The sequence below is a fragment of the Aulostomus chinensis genome, chromosome 5 (assembly GCF_037954235.1).
Source record: "Aulostomus chinensis isolate RoL2024-O1b breed Wild chromosome 5, RoL_Achi_v1.0, whole genome shotgun sequence".
Lineage (NCBI taxonomy): Eukaryota > Metazoa > Chordata > Actinopteri > Syngnathiformes > Aulostomidae > Aulostomus > Aulostomus chinensis.
Genome location: NC_141324.1, coordinates 24,103,671 through 24,122,346, shown reverse-complemented (window position 1 = coordinate 24,122,346; position 18,676 = coordinate 24,103,671). Strand labels below are relative to the sequence as shown.

The following is an 18,676-nucleotide window of genomic DNA, read 5'->3' as shown; positions in this document are numbered from 1 at the left end:
ATCGATTTTTCAGCCGCGAGTATTGATACATTAAGCCCCATTCCCGTGTCCCGCACTTTGCAGAAAGAAGTTCCTGCTTGCATTGCACATGTACTCCTTGCAAAGTCTCTTATTCGTCGTAGCCTGAGCCCATAACCAGTTCTTTGCTCACCAAGAAAAAAGACAAACTCGACAGTGACCCCTGGTGGGATTCCAGTGGTAACTACAACAAACTGAAAATCACAGTACAGAAGCTATCACACGCGACATGTCCTACGTCTAATCGACGTCTACATATAGACGTGTAATCGAACTCTATGTATAGACATCTAATCAACGTGTAATCGAAGTCTATGTATAGATGTGTAATCGACAAGTAATCGACGTCTAGAAAATTAAAGCAGCCATTTGTTATGAGTTTACTTTTAATATTACAGGGGTTTACAACTCAACCGCTGAGCTACCGTCGCCATCTCTTATCTCTGCCACACTGTTGTTAGCTAGCTAACCTGCACGTTGCCACAGTGCATATGGGCAGGGCACATACACAAGCACTGTCAATGCTATGATTGGCTGCGTAGCCTAAGTAAACCGTATCATATCATTGACTGGACAACTGTCACTCACCGAGTCTATGCGCTGCATACATTTTCCTGTATGCTGACAATGTGCGAACGGTGCACGATTGCAGAAACGTGCAGTTTACAGGAAACATTGGCGGCGAGTATAAATCCAGCACTTGCATGCTTAAACGCAGATGTGTGGGAGCATTTTGGGCTCAAAAACAAAAAGGAAAGCGACGATTTGGACCAAAGTATGGCAGTGTGCAAACTGTGTCACACAAACGTTAAGTACTCTGGAAATACCACCAACCTGTGAGCCCACCTAAAACGTCATCATCTGGACAAGGAGACGCTAACTGAGACCGAGCCCAAGAATCAGCGGCGCCACCCAAAACAAACCACGCTGGACGGTGTCGGTAGTGGTTGCCACAAGTTCCCATCTTCTTCACCAAGGTCGCAGAAAATTACGGAGTCCATTGCCTTCTTTATTTGTCAGGATTATTTGGTGGTGGAAAACACCGGCTTTAGGCTCATGGTGAACGTGATGGAGCCCCGCTATGCTACTGTCACCCACGAACTGTATTATTGGCTGCCATAGTTTATTTTTAGTTAACCTTGTGGCTAGACTGGTTAGTAGCTACCTCATGTTCAGTATCAAGCTCAAAAAAAGCTGCCAAAGAAGGCCACTTGCTGCACTTAAACTCTCCATTGTTCACTTTACTTTTCAAAAGCTTGAAAGCTACACTGCACTCAGTTTCAATAAATGAAACTACTTTTTTCACCACATCTTTGATTCATTTTGTCCAGCATTTGCAAGCTGCCAGTCAGAGCCATATGTTGTGTAATTGATGCTTTCAGTTCAATTAATTCAATCCAAGTCAATGAAACACTCATGTCACCAAAATCACTTTGTCCCTTTAAAATCTTTCAGAAAAGGATGTAAGTGTATCGAATTGGATCGTGAGCTGAATATCGTGATGTATATCGTAATGTGAGCCGAATATCGTGTATCGTATCGTATCGCGGGATTAGTGTATCACTACAGACTTGTTCAAAATATCATAAGGCCTCTGATCATAACAGCATGTTCTGTATTGTTTTTTTTGCTCAGAACTGTCCCAAGGGTGCAGTATTTCCACACACAACAAAAACAGTCGTCTTTGTCGTCCAGGCTTATTTAACTCCAGCTGTCTGGTCAGTTGTTGACCAGACTCTTGGAGGAGGAACTGGCTCTAAGAAAGTGTTGAAAAATTCCTTTTCAGTCTGGGGTTTTTTGGAGGAAGTACAGAATTGTTCATTATTTTTTCGAAGTTTTAACTGTCTACATGCAGCCTGAATACCTCCTGGATAATGTGAAGTGCGGTCTGTCAGATGGAGGCTACTTAGCTGCTGGTTCACATCATCAAGGTGGTCATTGTTTGTCCTGTTAATTTCAGTGTTGCTCCTCAAGGTGTCTTTTTTTGCAGGATGGCTCCCAGTTGAAGACAATACTGAATGTTTTACACCAGGAGGAAGACTCCCTCTGCCATTATCACACTGCCCGACTGACACTGAACTACCTCTGCTGCAGCTGTTCTGTAGTGACTTTCCTCTGCTTGACACAGAATGGTCCGTATTATTTCCACTGTAACTGAACTTGTAATTTCCTGAATCACGGAGAGGGCTGAGAGGAGGAATGGGTGAGGGGTTCATATTGATGTTCTCTGACCTCGGGGTAAGGCTGCCCTTTCTCTCTGTCAGTGGTGACAAATCACACTCCTGGCTTGAGCTGTGGATAGTGCGACGGGATGACAGATGGGCCATGTGGACAGATGAATTTCGTTGAGTTTTCATTTGAAAACTACAATTGCGCATGTGGATACCAGCTCCATCTTGGTCAGGAGAGCTGCTGCAGGCATGGGAACGTGCACCGGTTGTCTCATCTTTTCCAGAAGTTGCAAGATGAATATTTCTGCGCCTGGAAGCTGTGATCCCGTGGTAATTAGCTGTTGGTAGTTCATTTGGTCCAGTGGAAGCTGCTGAGCTGCTATGCTTATCACGCGTCCTTGACAGTGATGTATTTATTGGCTTGGCTGACATAGATGTGTGATTTAAAGGCGGTCTTCTGGGTGGACTGGGGCTCACATGGCATGAAGCGGGAGGTGGATGTGGTCTAAAGCCTGATGTAGCAGTTAAAGCTTGCAGGGCCTCATCAGAGATTCTTTGTCCTGGTGGTAGTCTATGAATGATTAACATTTTATTATGTTTAGATTAAAGACATAATGACATAGTGTGGTATGTGGATAAATGGCAACAATGGAATCTTAAGGCACAAGTCGCAAACTAGAGTGAAGCATCTAATTTTAACATCTACAAACTGTGCGGTGTCAACAAACTAACCTCAATCGGTTTTTCCATGATGTCACAGAAACAGGAGAGCAGGTGGAGGATGATGAGGAGGGGTAGAGCTTCAAGTCTGTTTGTATTGCTCCTCTAAGTTCTTTCAACTCTATATATAAATAAACACAACCATTCAAACGTTTGAAAACATTTGAAAATATGATTGAATAGAGATAACCACCAGAAGACCAATAAAGATCAGACCAAACAACAAATGTCACTGAAAGTGGTCTAAATGTGACTTTACTCAGGTTGGCCTTCTGTGTTTAAACATTATTCTCAATGGCATTTATGCAGGAGTTGATAGACGAGGCTACTGTTTGTTTGTTTTTTTTAATTTCTAAATATATATTGCAGAATTTTATGGGATGGCGGAGGGTTCACAATATATCATAAAAAGTTACGGCAGAGTAAATGAAATGAAAAGACTTGGCCATAGTGAGCAACTTTATAAGCCAGCAGATGGCAGCAGTTGCCAAAATGTAAGTAAAGACTCACCTGCAAGTGAAGGTTCTGTTCTATAAAATTCACACCGACTCCTAGAATGTCTTTTAATATTTCCCTGCAAGAAACGCAAATCACACCAGAGTGAGTTTCAGTACTGTGTAACATATATAAACTAGGGCAAAGTAAGCCTGGTGTAAGTGGAAAAGAGGGAGGTAAATGTATTAAAGGGATAAAAATAACAAAGTGAGAAAGAGGAAAGGAATTTGTGTGCATGGGTGTGTGTGTGTGTGTGTGTGTGTGTGAGAGAGAGAGAGAGAGGGAGAGAGAGAGAAAGCACTAAACGATTGAGCAGTGGTGTTCCATCTTAATTTGGCCTAAAACATTTATACCCACAGCAAATGAAAGCCATAGTGCACTGTGTCTCTTTCTCTGTGTGTTTGTGTGTGTGTGTGTGTGTGTGTGTGTGTGTGTGCACGACTGTCAGTAGCAAGCGAAACCAAAATCCAATGCTGTCTTCATGTGTGTTGAGTGACTTGCAGTGATTTTTCACCAGCGACACCAACAATGGGGAGTCTTTATAGCAACCGCAGACTATAGAGTGAATTACACACACACACACACACACACACACACACACTCTCTCTCTCTCTCTCTCTCTCTCTCTCTCTCTCTCCCAGGCCTGAACACTGACAGTTAAAACAAATATTTTTGGTCTGTTTCCCGTTGGGATTCAAACCTCTAAGTGATGTCTTTCAGAGCTGCTCATGAAGAATGTGTATAGTTTCAAGCAGTGACGTGAATGACATCCAAAACAACTCCACAGTACATTCTGAAAATAGAGAATTTGTGGTTCATGTGAGATTGTAGCTCATAACTCTGGTGCTGATTTGGTGATGTTCTAAGGGCCTAGATGTTACTGTCATTATGTTAGTCTTTACAATCACAATAATGTTTTTTAACTGGATCAATCAAAAACATGAACAAAATTCCACAAGCTCCTGTATTAACCATCTTATTATCAGTGCAGTATATCATTGTAGGCTTCTCTCGGAATGTGTAGAAGGCCATGAAGTGAATTTAGCCGTCCAAACATATTTGAAAATAAACAGGCCTTTGCAATATTTTTGTATCAAGAACAACTTAAAAATCACACAGAGAATCCTGGTATAATCCTAGTGAATAAGATAGTGATTTCCTACACAGAACAGCAAAAGACGGAGTCTCATAAGCTCATAACGTTGCACCTGAGCCAAGGCTACGTCCCACCTGCCAGCATGCAGGAGAGAAATCCTTTGCTCGAGGAGACATATTCCTTACAGGGATTAATTAAGTGTCATTATTGTTTTGCTACATAATCCTTTGGAGAAAATGCTTAAGCGTCTTTATCGTAAATGTCCCATGATGACTAAAGGAAAAAATATCTCCTCTATTTCTTTCTGAAATAAATTATATAAAGGTTGGAACAATACACCCTTTGGTCATCAAATTTATTTTCCTCTTTATTATCCTCTTACTAGCTAATTTTGCCTTGCTAAAATGCTTGACGCTTTTCACAATCAGCATCACTTTATTACTAATATAATTAATTAATTCTTAATAATACTATTAAGTTACCAACTAAGCTCCTTTTTTAATTGAACAAATTTTAATGAGTCGGTCTAAAAAGAGAAGGCACAGTGACACTTAGTAGCAGAACACATCTACTTCTGCTTGTGATCAAATACAAGACACAAACTCTAACAGGGTGTCTTAAAGTTTGTCCCTCTATTCAATATCTCCCACTTTTCAGGTTTCCTTGTTTCCAGATGGACTGGCAAGGCAAACATGCCCCCCCCCCCCCCCCCCCCACACACACACACACAAATAGAAAGCACAGTGATATCTTCCACATCTGTTCTGCAGAACGCTTCTACATCTGGCCTCTAACTAAGCCTCATTTCTCTCATAATACTGGACAAGTATGACAACGTAACAGATTGTAACCATTCATCTGTATGTTGTTTTCTGTGCGTGTGTGTGTGTGTGTGTTCATCAATGTATGAGGTTAGTAATTTGATTCAAAGTACTCAGCACTACCAATCTTTGGCCAGACAGATGGAAACAACTGAGCACTACAGGCTTGCTGAATGTTTGCTTTTGTCTTGGTGTGTAAAAGGGCATCTGAAGGTGTTACTAAAGTTAGCCGGTCTACGTGAGAAAGTTCAAAGCAGATTAAAACTTTGAAATGACAACAGAAACAAATATCTGTATTGTCATGTAATCTAACACAACTGGATCTCATGCTGTTGGAGTGAATTTTGTTCAAATCAAAAGAAACACATTTAAACTCGAATAAAATTTCACACCACATTGTGCTGAAATATATACAGAATTATGTCCTGCTCTACTATATTTCCATCTGATATACAGCTGCAATGAGTCTTGGATAAGCAGACAAAATAGACAACATAAAGTTTGACTTCGTGCCTTGAACTTCAAAACAACTGAAATGGATACAGTTCTACGTGTTTATAGTATATGGTGTTGACTTGGGTTGCAGGATACTGAGCAATTTGACAGCTACATATCACAAAGCAAATATTGTGTCGTTATCCCTTAATAATAAGAATTAAGATAACTGTTGCACTAACAGATAATGAATGATTTCAGTACTTTGTGTATTTGTATCCTGTCTTACCTGTATATGTTTTACTTGTATCTTCAATGCTTCAGATTCCTCTATTAGGAGAGACCTACAGATAGACGGACAGGCAGACAGGTAAGTCGGTAGATAGGTAGGAGGAAACGCAAGTGTTTATCCTCTGCACGCCAGTTGTTTTTCATTAGCAAACTATTGAGCCAAAAATGAAAATCTAGGTCAAAGTGGAAACTTCAGCCTTTCACAGTCACAACATGCACATACAATACCTTGGTAGTTTAGAAATGGTTGATTTTCCATCTTAATACTGACTTATTCCATTTATTTTATTAATTTGAATCACAACAATTTGAACTCTGCCAAGTTTTACATCAGGTCCATACATCTGTCAGGGATTTTTACACACTATGAATTTAAAAATGCTGTACAAAGTGGCAGATGGATAGCAAAAGAGCTGTAGCAGCACTGCTGAGGTTGCGGAGGAACAGTGTTTTGCACACACACACACACACACACACACACACACACACACACACACACACACACACACACACAAACACACACACACACACACACACACACACACACACACACACACACACACACACACACTGACTCCTTCTCCAGTTACATAACCATACTAGACATTATTCATTTCTTTCAAATGAAAAAGAATCTTCTGCCGGCTCTGGTCCAGTCTGGGATGCATTTTCTGACAATGGAGTGTTTTGTTCTGGTCAAGTCAGGAAATGGGGGGTGTGGGGGGGGGGGGGTGGGAAGAGAGGGAAAGAGGCTCTCTCCCTAAAGTAGCCCCAATGACTGCACTGCCCTGTGGGCCTCAAACTGAGGGATGGAGGAAGAAAAGGAAGGATGGAGTATGAAGGAGGCAGGAATGACAGGAAAGCTGTCGGGAACAGAAGCAAGAAAATAGGCTGAAGAGGTAGGAGGACCCCATGTTAACTGAAACCAACACAGAGAACAAATGAATGAACTATGACTTTACAACCAATTCAAGTGCATTCAGAAAGTGAATATGTCTCTGTGAGTTGACATAAAAACAGGGAGATCACAGAGAGACATCACAAGTATTCTTCCTTGTCAGGTGGAAGTGTGGTACCTGTTAAACTAAACTAACAAACCCGGGGGGCAGGAGCCCACAAAGCAACCTCAGAGGATATCTACGAGATCGCTGGTGATTGAACACACTGGTAAAATTAAACACCATCCATTAATCCATTTTCTTCCGCTTGTCCTGTTAAGGGTCACGGGGGGGCTGGAGCCAATCCCAGCAGCCTTTGGGTGAGAGGCAGGGTTCACCCTGGACAGGTCGCCAGTCCATCACAGGGCCAACACATAGAGACAGACAACCATTCACACTCACATTCATACCTACGGTCAATTTAGAGTATCAATCAGCCTCATCCCCTCTTGATGTCTTTGGACTGTGGGAACCAGTACCAGAGAGAACCCACACAGGAACAGGGAGAACATGCAAACTCACACAGAAAGATCCTGTGCCCAAGCCAGGACTTGAACCCGGAACCTTCTTTCTGTGTGGCAACAGTGCTAGCCACTGCACCACCGTGCCGCCCTGTATTGTAAGAGTTCACAAAAAATGCAGATGCTCAATTGGACACTTGGTGTCAGCAGAGGGCGCAGCTGCCCAGCAAAACTACATAATGCTGCTTTAAGGCTTCTAAAATCTTTCAGATGGAATTTTCTGAGAGAAGAAAAATCCTTCTTTGGTTGAACTGCACAAAAAACAAATGTTTCTCATTTTAATGGGTCCAAATCCAAAAACATCCACTTAATGTAACTCACTTGATGTGGTCCACCACTTGTTCAATGTCAGTGATATTTAGCTTGTTCTTCACTGATTCAATTTCATCTTCAGCGTTAGACTGGACTGAGGAGTGAGAGCTGGGTCTGGAGCAGAGGAAGGCACAAAGGCAAGAAATGAGTTAATTTCACATATTGTGAGCTTATGTTTTATTTCATTAAAATCTTCAGGTTCTGTTTTGAATGTGTTACTAACCTGCTGTCCGTATCACTGTCTCCAGGATCAGTGGTAGTGTCAAAGCATCCCCAGGCAAAGGCTACAGTCTCACGTTTGTAACCAAGTAAGAACTCATCATCATGTCTGTAACCAAGACCGCATACAAAGATAAAAACTTAAAAACACATTTTTTTCACTTTGAACTCTTTTCAGTATTTAGCAGTGTGACTTTCTAATATATTCAGACAAACATGAATTATGCCTACTTGCTCTTTACAGGAAAATCTAGTGGTGCTTTTACCCTCAGACCCTGGTATTTGCAAATGATGAGATCAGATTTGTTGCATCCAGACATCACCAACCTATCTACAAGACACAAACTTAAGATCACCAACAACCACAGAAAAATGAGTGGTGTGTTACGCAAAGGAAAATTGCAATTTTATTGAAGTGATCAGAATGAGACATATCTGTAGAAATTAGGTTATCAAATTGCCAAAATCAGATTTCTGTCTGTCTGGATTATCTAATCTAGATATGGCAAAAATCTGATTTGAACTGGCAGTCTGAACAAGGCTAAAAAAAACAAAAACAAATTTAGGACACTAGGGTAAGCGGTCAGTTACAATCATGCTTAAAGTATACAGGAGCAGGACAATATTTTTCTGAATGACTTTTTTTGGGGGAAAAAAAAACTGCAGTCACCAGGCAGAGGAGCAACTTCAATGATTTCATTGTTTCTACATTGGGAAAAGAATGGTTCCTTTTTCTCCCCACCAAAAAAATCCCAAAGACAATGACAGGGAGGTGTGTTGAGTGTGTATGTGTGAGAAAGAGTGGGTGGACAGCTGAGGCATCAGGACCACACAGAAGGAGGCCAATAAGATAAATCAGTTGACTTTTACAAGGTATACACCCACACCCCCGTACAAATGGTTTGAATCACAATAAAAAACTGGTATGGTAATGAGGACTATTTTTTACCCACCAACTGTTGCTGTGGCTTTAAGCAAATTAGTTGTGTTGGGTGTTTGCTATAAATGCTGGAAAGTATTTATCGAGGTATAAGTTTTTAATTTCATATTTGTACCAACCAGAGTGTATAAAGACAGCTGAAACAATAAGATTTCAGTATGAGTCAACCAGCTTTCCTTTTTGTTTTATCTGAGTTTATTTCAGGATCCTCCTGGGCATGCATACTTTTCTGTATCCATCCACCCATCCATCAATTTTCTACTGCTTATCCTGTTGAGGGTCACGGGGGGCTGGAGCCTATCCTAGCAGCCTTTGGCCGAGAGGCGGGGTTCACCCTGGACAGGTCACCAGTCCATCGTAGGGCCAACACATATAGAGACAGACAACCATTCACACTCACAGCCACACCTACAGTCAATTTAGAGTATCAATCAGCCTCGTCCCCTCTTGATGTCTTTGGACTGTGGGAGGAAGCTGGAGTACCAGAGAGAACCCACACAGGAACAGGGAGAACATGGAGACTCCACACAGAGAGATCCTGTGCTGGAGCCAAGGCTCAAACCCAGAACATTCTTGCTGTGAGGTGACAGTGCTGACCACTGCACCACCGTGCCGCCCCTTTTCTGTATCATTAAATTCATCTTCTAATTTAATTTGAATTAATTTTTCTATTTATCTCTTGTTTCATGTGAATCTGGATGCACTTGCCGTGGTGTGTAGATGAAGATGCATCAATCAATATGAACACACTGTGAATGAAGACTGTTAGTAGATGTATGTCTCCTGTATGTGTCGGAAAAAAGAAACAAAAAAATTTGATCACAGGATTCTTGGTTAAAGTGTCGGGTAAAGGAAACTGAAAGAGTGCAAAGTCAAATCTAATTCTATTCATCTCGTGCAAATTCACAACAAAAGCTATCTCAGGACAATGAAGTTCTCTTAAGAACAGGGAACCATACTCTTAACTGAACTGAATTTTATTTCATCTTATTTTTCAGAGCAGACCTCTACATGGCTGGTCATCTGCCTCGATGGATGGGGTGAGAGACCAAGAAAGAGAGAAAGAAAGAGGGATCAAGACTGAAAAAAAGAGAGTTGCTTAAAATGCTGGTCCCTATCTTTGTGCTTTAGCAATAGTTCCTCCAGGCAATTGCTGCATATTTAAGTGAACAAAATTAATTGAGTGGACCCAAGAAAAAAAATTCAGTGTGAAACTGACAATAAAGTCTCGTCCCAGCTTATCTTTATGGCAGAAAATTCTTCATCCTGAAAAAAAATATTTAGTTGGTACACACTTGGAATTAACTGAACTGCAGTGACCCAAAACACACAAACACAAGCACAGCACCGTGCTTCAAGGTCAACAAGTATACTGAAGGCAACTTCAAAGAGATTTGTGCTGGCACAGCCGGTATGGCACCAATACTTTTCTGGCACTGTTCCTAGCGCAGCCGATAACAATGGGCTACATTTCTCCTGCTGAATGAGACTTACTGTAATCCATTTACATCCCAGCCGAGGCACTTTACAAGAGTGAGTTGTGATGTGTGAGCAGTAAGGTCTACTTTGTGTCTTGCTCTGTGACACTTTAAAAAGACACACTGCTGTTGTGGGCATCAGACCTGTGGCCTTATTGATATTGTATTGTCAGCTTAAACAGAACAAGCCTTGCTGCTGTTCTGACTTGAAAGAACCTTCCCCTGTAAGATTACTTTGGAATTAATCCCTGTCAACTGAGCTGTCGTAACATGCAACACATTATACCCTACATTTCATATTTCTTTTGATGCATTAGCTGTCTTTGATTCTGTAGGGGACTGCACTTCCTTGAATTTTAGATTTAGGTATAAACACATACACAAAAACAGCAATAAATGTTAGTAGATGACACACAACACCTGGCAAGGAGGTTTTTAAGGCATTTATTTGTTAGCAGGATTACCTAGGTGGAGCACGGACCAAGGAAATGCTTAAATTTAGGTGTTCATCCTCAAATTATTTACGCTTTTGCTAACAAAGCAGAATCTGACATTTTCAATGGAATGGAAATTTGTAAAAATGACAGCTTTTCAAACGTTAATAGTTTTCAAGATTTTCTGTTCAACCCATCCACAAGGCCACAATTTCAAGATCCTATTTTGCAAGGTTGTTTTTCTCCACATGATGTAACCATCTAAATGGAAAGAATCTTCTGCTCCACGATCTTCCAAGTGTCAGGGGTAACCTTCAAATGCCCCACAAAGTTCACTGAGAACACCATTTTCAGAAAGGGGAATAAAAGAAGGATTTTAAAAAAAGGTTGGCACATTTGTTTACGCCACAAACAAAAACTTTATACAACCACATTCAACAGCATCTCCTGTTTCTAAGGATATCAAAATGCAGGATGTACAAGAGTCCCATTCTTTCTGTATTAAGCCAGAGCTCAAGAGGTGTTCAATTACGATTTTACATGTAAAATGCTACTACACAGGAAACAGCTAATTGGAATCTGAACTGTTAAACATCAAACTAATCAAAAGTGTGTAAAACAATTAGCATTTTTAGTACCTCGACCAACAAGAAAAGGAACACTGTCCTCGCATATTGATGTCTCAGCATTACATAAGTCCAAGTAAAGGATGTGAACTCTGGAGTATCTAGCCTCTACAGCTAACGGGGCACAAATGCGTTGGACAAGCACTGCAAAAGAGGACCTGGGATGATGGGATAGGGGTCTTCAACTTAACAGCACAACATGAACAGACACAAGAGAAAAAGAAAATAACAATAGAGAGGAAACTGACAAATTGACAGGCAATAAATGGTAAAGTCACAAAAACAGAGAACAATATGTCGTGCTGTTCTATAAGGTGACGTGGGGCAACATTCCCGGCAGCAGCGAGGTAGTTGCTGGGATAGTTACGAGCTCATGCATACGCAGACTCACATTTACACACAATTGTTCCTCCTCGCTCGCACTTTGATAAATTAGACTTATATTGTAATTATGTAGGGCAGTATAATTAAAAACAAAAAAACAAAAGCAAAAACATGCTGGCAGCAGTTTTATGATGATCCTTGAAGTATTTCAATAAGAGTAATTAAATTGCCAAGTACTACATGATCATCTATGCCCTGAGTTGTGAGATTAACTGTAGAAATTAAAAACCACCAATTTGAAAGTTTTATAACCATGCTTTGAGGATTTTATAACTTCCTGATGACCGTCCCTCATAAATAGACACACACAAAGTGCCAAACATCATGGTGCTCTTTCAGGGTTCAGGGTTAGCACTTCATTGACAAATAAAAGAAAAATTTCTCAAGGTTTCAAAAGTGGGCTCAAATTCCTACTTTTTTGAAGATGTGTATTTAGCTGGCAATTCAGGGTTAAAACACATCTTTTTTTAATCAAAAAAAAAAGCTGTCAGTAACTAGGCCTTTAAAATCTAGGCAAATGTTTGCTGGCATCTGGTGTGGAATGCATGAATGTCTCGCTCCTATAATTATCCTATTGTTCCATGATTCTCAAGCCAGTTTGCAACATCCCTAAGCTGAAACCCTTTGTTCCTCTGCTTTCCATCTCATTTGTAACTGACAAGGGGACACAATATAGCAATTTATGGAAGTCTTTGTTGAAGGAAAAAATAATGCAGAGTGCAGAATCTTATCCTGTGTTCCCATCCCTGCTCTTGGCATCAGGCTTGATAAACACAACTAAGAAAAAAGGAACTGAATAAGTCTAAAAGCAATTCATAAAACTGGAACAAAAAATAGGTTGAACCAAACTTCCCCATCAAGACAGAGGCTGTCAAACTCTTCTCAATTTCATAATCTTTAAAGAGTGAATCTGAATTGAGTGCCTGAGATTTGACAGACAATATGAGTGAAATATAAAGTTTTCGAGGGTGTAAACTGGAGTGAGGATAAAATAGGAATGGATACGCTTTACAAAAGCATGAGCATGAAAGTACCAGGGGCTGAAAGTTTGCCTTGGTAAGGGTATGTGCTCTCTGAGAGCTTTCTAGTTATACACAGGTTGAAAATGGAGATATGGAATCTTTTTTGCTTTGTTCATCAATTACTCTTTACCTTTTATTGTGTTGGATAATCAAATCCAACAAAATAAAGCACAAGTTACTGCTGAAAATACATGTAATTCCTATTTCAAGAATAATATTGACATAATTTGTTGTGGATATCTCATAACTTTGGCTAAAAAGCTTTGTTGGGCTCAGGTGTCAACCCTTAATGGGTTCATCACTGACTAGTTTCCTGTTACATTAATTTATTCCATGGCTGTTTAGAGTGTGTGTGAGACCACATACCTACCTTCCTTCTCTGATGGCTTTCTCTTTGAGATTCTGTAGTAACATCCGGATCTCAGCTCTCACCAGCTCTTTGATGGCAGGAGGGTCAGCCAGAAGCCTCTGCTGGCGTGAGAGCGGGGTCCCTGGCCTGCTGCTTAAGGATCCACCTGCCTGGCTCTCCTGCCAAATTTTGTGCCACATCACAGCCTGCAAACGTTAACACACTTCGTGAAAACAAGCGAGTGTTGATCACGAACACTTTCTCACTCGAAAATGTAAGCAATGTGTCTTGCAGTATGATCCCAGTCCAGTTCTCATAGTCTGCTGATAGCTCATGGTGGTGGACAGGGGGATGGTACATCAATACATGAAAACATTTACAAGAATGATTTACACTCTTCGAGATGAGTGTGCAGTCAACAGGTAGTGATCCAGACATCCATCATCCAGCTCCCTACAATGTCGATGGTATCAGGAATTCATGGCTCAGGGAAGGGGGTAGAGGATTATATTATATGTAGTTTAAAACTCTAAGAGTCCAAAATAGGGTTAAAGTCTGTGAAAAGGTGTGTATGTGTATGAGTGTGTGTGTGTGTTTGTGTTAGTGTGCACGCACATGCATATCTGGAACTCATCAACACCTCCACACCTGTTGCCTGTCAATCATGTCTGTCCCACTTCAGACAGAACTTCAAGGGAATCCACTAGAGGAAACTAAACACGTGGCCTCTGGTTTTTAAGTGTGGCGGAGGGTGTGAGTGCGTGTGTACTTCATACAGATTACACACGTGTACACACATGCACAGCCCTTTTCAATTACTCTGGCTTCCTTTTTCTTTCTTTGGGTGCTGAGGTGTTTATGTTAAAGGATTCGTGGCTCCCTAGCTAACGAGAAGATTTTTCTCCCCTTCCCCTCCCACTACTGTGAAACTGTTGATCTCATCCAGGAGCTATTTTCACAGAGCACAGTTGAAATATATCAGTTAGAAATAAATCAAAAGGGAGTATAATGTTGAGTTATTCAAATTAGGTTTGATAATACTTTTAACTTCAAGGGCTCATTTTCATTTTTGCACAGAAAAAGAGTGAGCATGTCAAGGGAGGCGCAGAAAGATTGGCCTTACTGAGAGACTTTAAAAGAAGAGGCTAATATGCCCTCTGATCTAACTGTAGTGGACAATGTAGGCCTTGATAGAGGTGGTATTGAGGAATAGTGGACTTGCCTACAGATCGGCTATTACCTTTCACAGTGGCTCAAAGAGGGGTTGAATTCATTATAGGACAGCAAGAGAAACAGTTGTGGACAAAGAAAAAAAAACCTGAACAAGAAAGGAATGGAGATAGGCAGACATGGGGAGGGAAAAAGGAAAAGAGGAAGTGATCCACCCAAAAGTCAGTGTAATAACTGAAACAAACCTGCACGCTTCAGCCTGAGAGTTCAATAAAGCACTCTGTGCTTTGTTTTTTTCCCTTCGGAAATTTCTTAAAGCTCTCAGCCTTAAGAAATTTCTTTCTGTCTGGCTGGGTTTACACCCAGCCTCTTAGATTGTAGGTGAAAAAGTATCAGATGAATACTGAAAGTCACACAAGCACATAGGCACGAAGTACACATATATATGTGCCTGCACACACATATTTCTTCTCCCTCTAGCTGATGCATACACACACATACTCACAATGGAGTCAATGAATTTGTGTAGCAAACGGTCTTATCAACAGTTGAGGATTAGCCTCTTTAACCCTGTTATACCGACCCCCTGACTCACTAAGCTCACTGGGCCTCTGTGTGTGTGTGCTTGTGTGTGTATTCTGCAACATTTCAATGTGATTTTTTGTTAGCTTTCTTCTTCTTTGTGCTTAAATCCCACCTTTGAAATGTTTAGACATTTACACTGATTATATTGGTATGAGTTGACTATGCTGAGTGTTTTTGTTTGTGTGTGTGTCTTGCTTTAACTTCCATATAAAAAGCAGTTTTTTTCATGTTTTACATTTGTCTAAAGTCCATGTGAACTCCACACAGCAGAGTTTGAGGATTGTGCTGAACATTTGTATGGCCAGTCTTGTGGCTGCAGTCACAGAGCTGATAACATCTGCAGATGGAGAGATATCAATGTTGAATGGTTAAAAAGAGCGAGGACAGCAGAATGCAGGAGAGGAGAGAAAAACAAACAGGAATGACTTCAGGTTGTTGGTATGAGGGATTTAAGTCAAAGGAGAGATGCTCAGTGTTTAAATCATACAGTGACAAACAACACAATGGAGGTATTTCATATCCCTCGGAGGGTGCTGATAAGACGTACTATTTGTGTCTCTACCTCCATATTCAGAATCTGTAGACAAGCGACGGGATTTTTGACCTGGAAGTGTTTCACCCGGCTTTGGTTCCATGACATTAAACAATTCAACTGAAGAACAATAAAAGGTGCAATGTATTTTCTGAAATGCTCCAAACCAATCTGCTATTACCTGATGACAATTTAGCTTTGAGTTCGTATGACACAAATCAAGTTCTACATGTCATCTCTAAAGCACAACTGCATTCTTGTGTCTCCAGCAGCTAGACTTGAGATTGTAAGGCAGACTTGGCTCCTTTCAAGTGCTTCAGTGTGATTTGTGATCAGCAAGTACAGAAACATTTATAGTGTTTAACAGTGTCCAAAATTGGGTACTGCCCAGCATGCATTGTCCTAATAACATAAAATGCTAACCTTGTGTCTTTGACTTTTGGCTCTAATTATGCAGCTTATGTTTCCGTGCATACTTGTGAAGCAATAGCCCAAAATGAAATATATGTAATATTCTATGTTTCTTTTTATCGATTGGAAAACTCCTGCAGCTCAAGAATATCTGGCACACCGTGTTAGCTTTTTTTATCAATCCAAGAGAATGACATCACCCTTGATCGATAGACAAACATTTGCAGATCTTTTGTGATTGTCTACTGGCAATCCACAGTGGACTTGTTGCTACATGTCCTGCTTCCTTCAACTGCCTCACCGTCTCAGCCTCTAAAATCCTCATAGCATCAAAATCTACAGGTAGGAGCAATAATTGTACTTTCTTATAATATTTTTTAAAAACTTTCGTTTCACCATTTTCCTGTTTTTCTCTTAACTGTGTTATATCACAGGGTTTTGTCAAATTGCTTCCCTCTATTAACAGAATTGACCAAGATTTGACTGATCTTGTGAAATGTATACCACCATAGGTTCCACCTCAGGTTGTGATTTCTCATCAGCACTGCAAATCTTTCGTGAGTGAGGTCATTATTCCAGAGCTGAGGGAGAACTTCTTGAGTACTTTCCACACCAGGGGCTTTGGGGCCAAGATTTAGTTGGCCTTGAGTAAATATTGATGTGTGTCTGGATTACATTTGGACTTCACTGTGGCAAAGTGCCAGTTTACCCAAGTTCACATTTATTAGGGAGTCTGGGAATTGTAATTACTGAGTTTATGAAGCAAAACTAACCCACTTGCAGAACCTAACACCGGAGATGTCTGCCCAGGAATGCATAGCTGAGCATTTTTTATTCACTCAGAACAAGTATGAAAGGAAATTCTTGTAGGACATTTGGTGGTATTCTCATGTTACTAGAGACAGACCCAGTTTTTAAATTCTTTCAGAGGATTGATCCAGAAATGTGAAGAACATGAATTATGAACCACCTTTACCCACTGAATTTGATGTGAAAAGTTCCAAATAAAGTTGGTAAATTTTGACAACAGACATACATATATTGACATACAAAATTCTCCCACCTCAGCATGCACCTCTGTGTACATGTCAACCAGGGAACAGCCCAGGGCTGCATGAATCTTTGGGAGCTCTGACTCAGGAACATGTTCAGCAATTAGGCTCCACAGAGACTGATCTGGGCACCGGAGCTGCTTTCCACTGGTCGACTGCATATGGGTGGTGGTCTAAGGCTGAAGAAATGGAAAGAAACTGGCTTAACATAACAATAAACACCATATTAGGAGAGGTTGAGCAATAAATTAAATGGCTTGTTGGATAAGTACAAATACCTTGAAGGCCATGGCGCCTGATTTGATTCACTAATGTTTACATGTTCAGCAGTTGCAAGAACAAAAGCCCCAAGGTTGTTGTCTTTTTAATAATGCACAAACAATGCTTATATAGCCTGTCAAAACTGAGCCACAAAATCATCTGAACAGCACTCATCATCATTGCCAACAAAATCCTAATTGACATCATCTGACCTTATTGACTTTGTGTTCCCCAGTGATTGAATGAGTTTTTTAAAACTGTAAACAGAACCATATTTCCATGTTACAATATTTTATGCTTCAACCATACAAAATAAAAAAATATACTGTACCTTTCTGTATTTACCTGATTGCCCCAGTTCCATGCTGTGTAAGATTTATTGTATAAATCATTCAACATTGAAATATACATCCTATCCATTATAATAACCCAACACATGACATACATAATAGAACCTTTTCCTTTTCAGTGAATTGAATATTGATTGCATCACATTTTTGAATATTTTGATACACTGGATCATACTGCTTTTGTGAAATATTTTTTATATATATTCCAAAGGACTATAATCTATCGTCAAAAATGATAAATATATATTTCTATAAAAATCTGGAATTCTTTTATGTTTTAGTGTCAGTTTTGTGTAGTATTTCTATTTTTTTTGAAAGGTGCTATATTTACAATACTTAGCCATTGACAGACAACATAATTTAGAAGCTCACTAAGATTCAAGGAGTATTAATTGACTTGCTACGCTAAAATGCAGTAAAGTGATTGACATCTTAGCAGTAGGAAGTAAACGCCACGCTTATTGGTAGCATAGCTAGCTAGCTTCCCAAAAGTGGAAATCACAGCGAATGCGTCACAGAGCTTTTTATTTAAATATAATTCTGATACTAACGACACAAGACTCATTCTCACAAGCAGAAGGTTTTGCAAAATGTGTTTTCAGTGTTATCAATGAGAAAACAGCTTACTTTAGCTTACCTTAGGCTCTCTACACCGGCGCTTGTATCCAAGACAAACGGCCCCGTTGCTAAGGAGAAGTATCGCGAGAACCATGAAAACACCCTGGGTTTTTTTGGGCAGGGTCTGGGTTTTAAAATGAGCTTCTTCTTATTTCACAGTACTTTCAGTGTTTATTTATGTAAAATGATGTTGCAATGAAAATGTAAGTTACTGTGTGATAAAATATGAGAATGATATAGTCAAATTCGAAAAATTAATGGCAATGGACCTCAAAGAGCCACAGTTACCCAATTGGGGTCCCTGTGCTCCTGTACAAACCGACTAGGGCTTCAAGACGTTAAACTGGGGGAGGGACAGACTTTACTTATGGGCTATGAACAAAAGGCAGTGCATTATATTCCCCTCTCTTTGCCCCCCCAGCCTCCA

General features: G+C 40.3%; 1 protein-coding gene and 1 long non-coding RNA gene across 2 annotated transcripts; one reads left to right on the top strand and one right to left on the bottom strand.

Moving 5' to 3' along the window:
* Positions 1-388: 388 nt before the first annotated feature.
* Positions 389-18,307, bottom strand: ccdc24 (coiled-coil domain containing 24). Its single transcript, XM_086204051.1, has 9 exons — positions 18,269-18,307; positions 17,032-17,199; positions 13,292-13,476; positions 8,042-8,146; positions 7,828-7,932; positions 6,046-6,100; positions 3,420-3,483; positions 2,922-3,030; positions 389-2,760 (listed from the first exon to the last, which is right to left on the bottom strand). Exons 2-9 carry the CDS (start codon positions 17,179-17,181, stop codon positions 1,716-1,718), a joined length of 1,818 nt encoding a protein of 605 aa, XP_086060177.1. The 5' UTR covers positions 17,182-17,199; positions 18,269-18,307; the 3' UTR covers positions 389-1,715.
* On the top strand, positions 7,118-10,164 carry LOC147261827 (uncharacterized). Its single transcript, XR_015115874.1, has 4 exons — positions 7,118-7,214; positions 7,901-7,955; positions 8,067-8,126; positions 9,976-10,164. It is a non-coding gene; the product is annotated as an uncharacterized LOC147261827 (long non-coding RNA).
* Positions 18,308-18,676: the final 369 nt, after the last annotated feature.

What these genes read in the sequence shown, in the direction of transcription:
- ccdc24 (XM_086204051.1), bottom strand. Translation starts at nt 17,181, where the DNA reads ATGCAGTCGACCAGTGGAAAGCAGCTCCGGTGCCCAGATCAGTCTCTG. An exon ending in ACACAGAGGTGCATGCTGAG is followed by an intron (nt 13,477 to 17,031) that starts GTGGGAGAATTT and finishes TAACGTTTGCAG; the next exon opens with GCTGTGATGTGGCACAAAAT. An exon ending in CAAGTGGTGGACCACATCAA is followed by an intron (nt 6,101 to 7,827) that starts GTGAGTTACATT and finishes GTCTATCTGTAG; the next exon opens with GTCTCTCCTAATAGAGGAAT.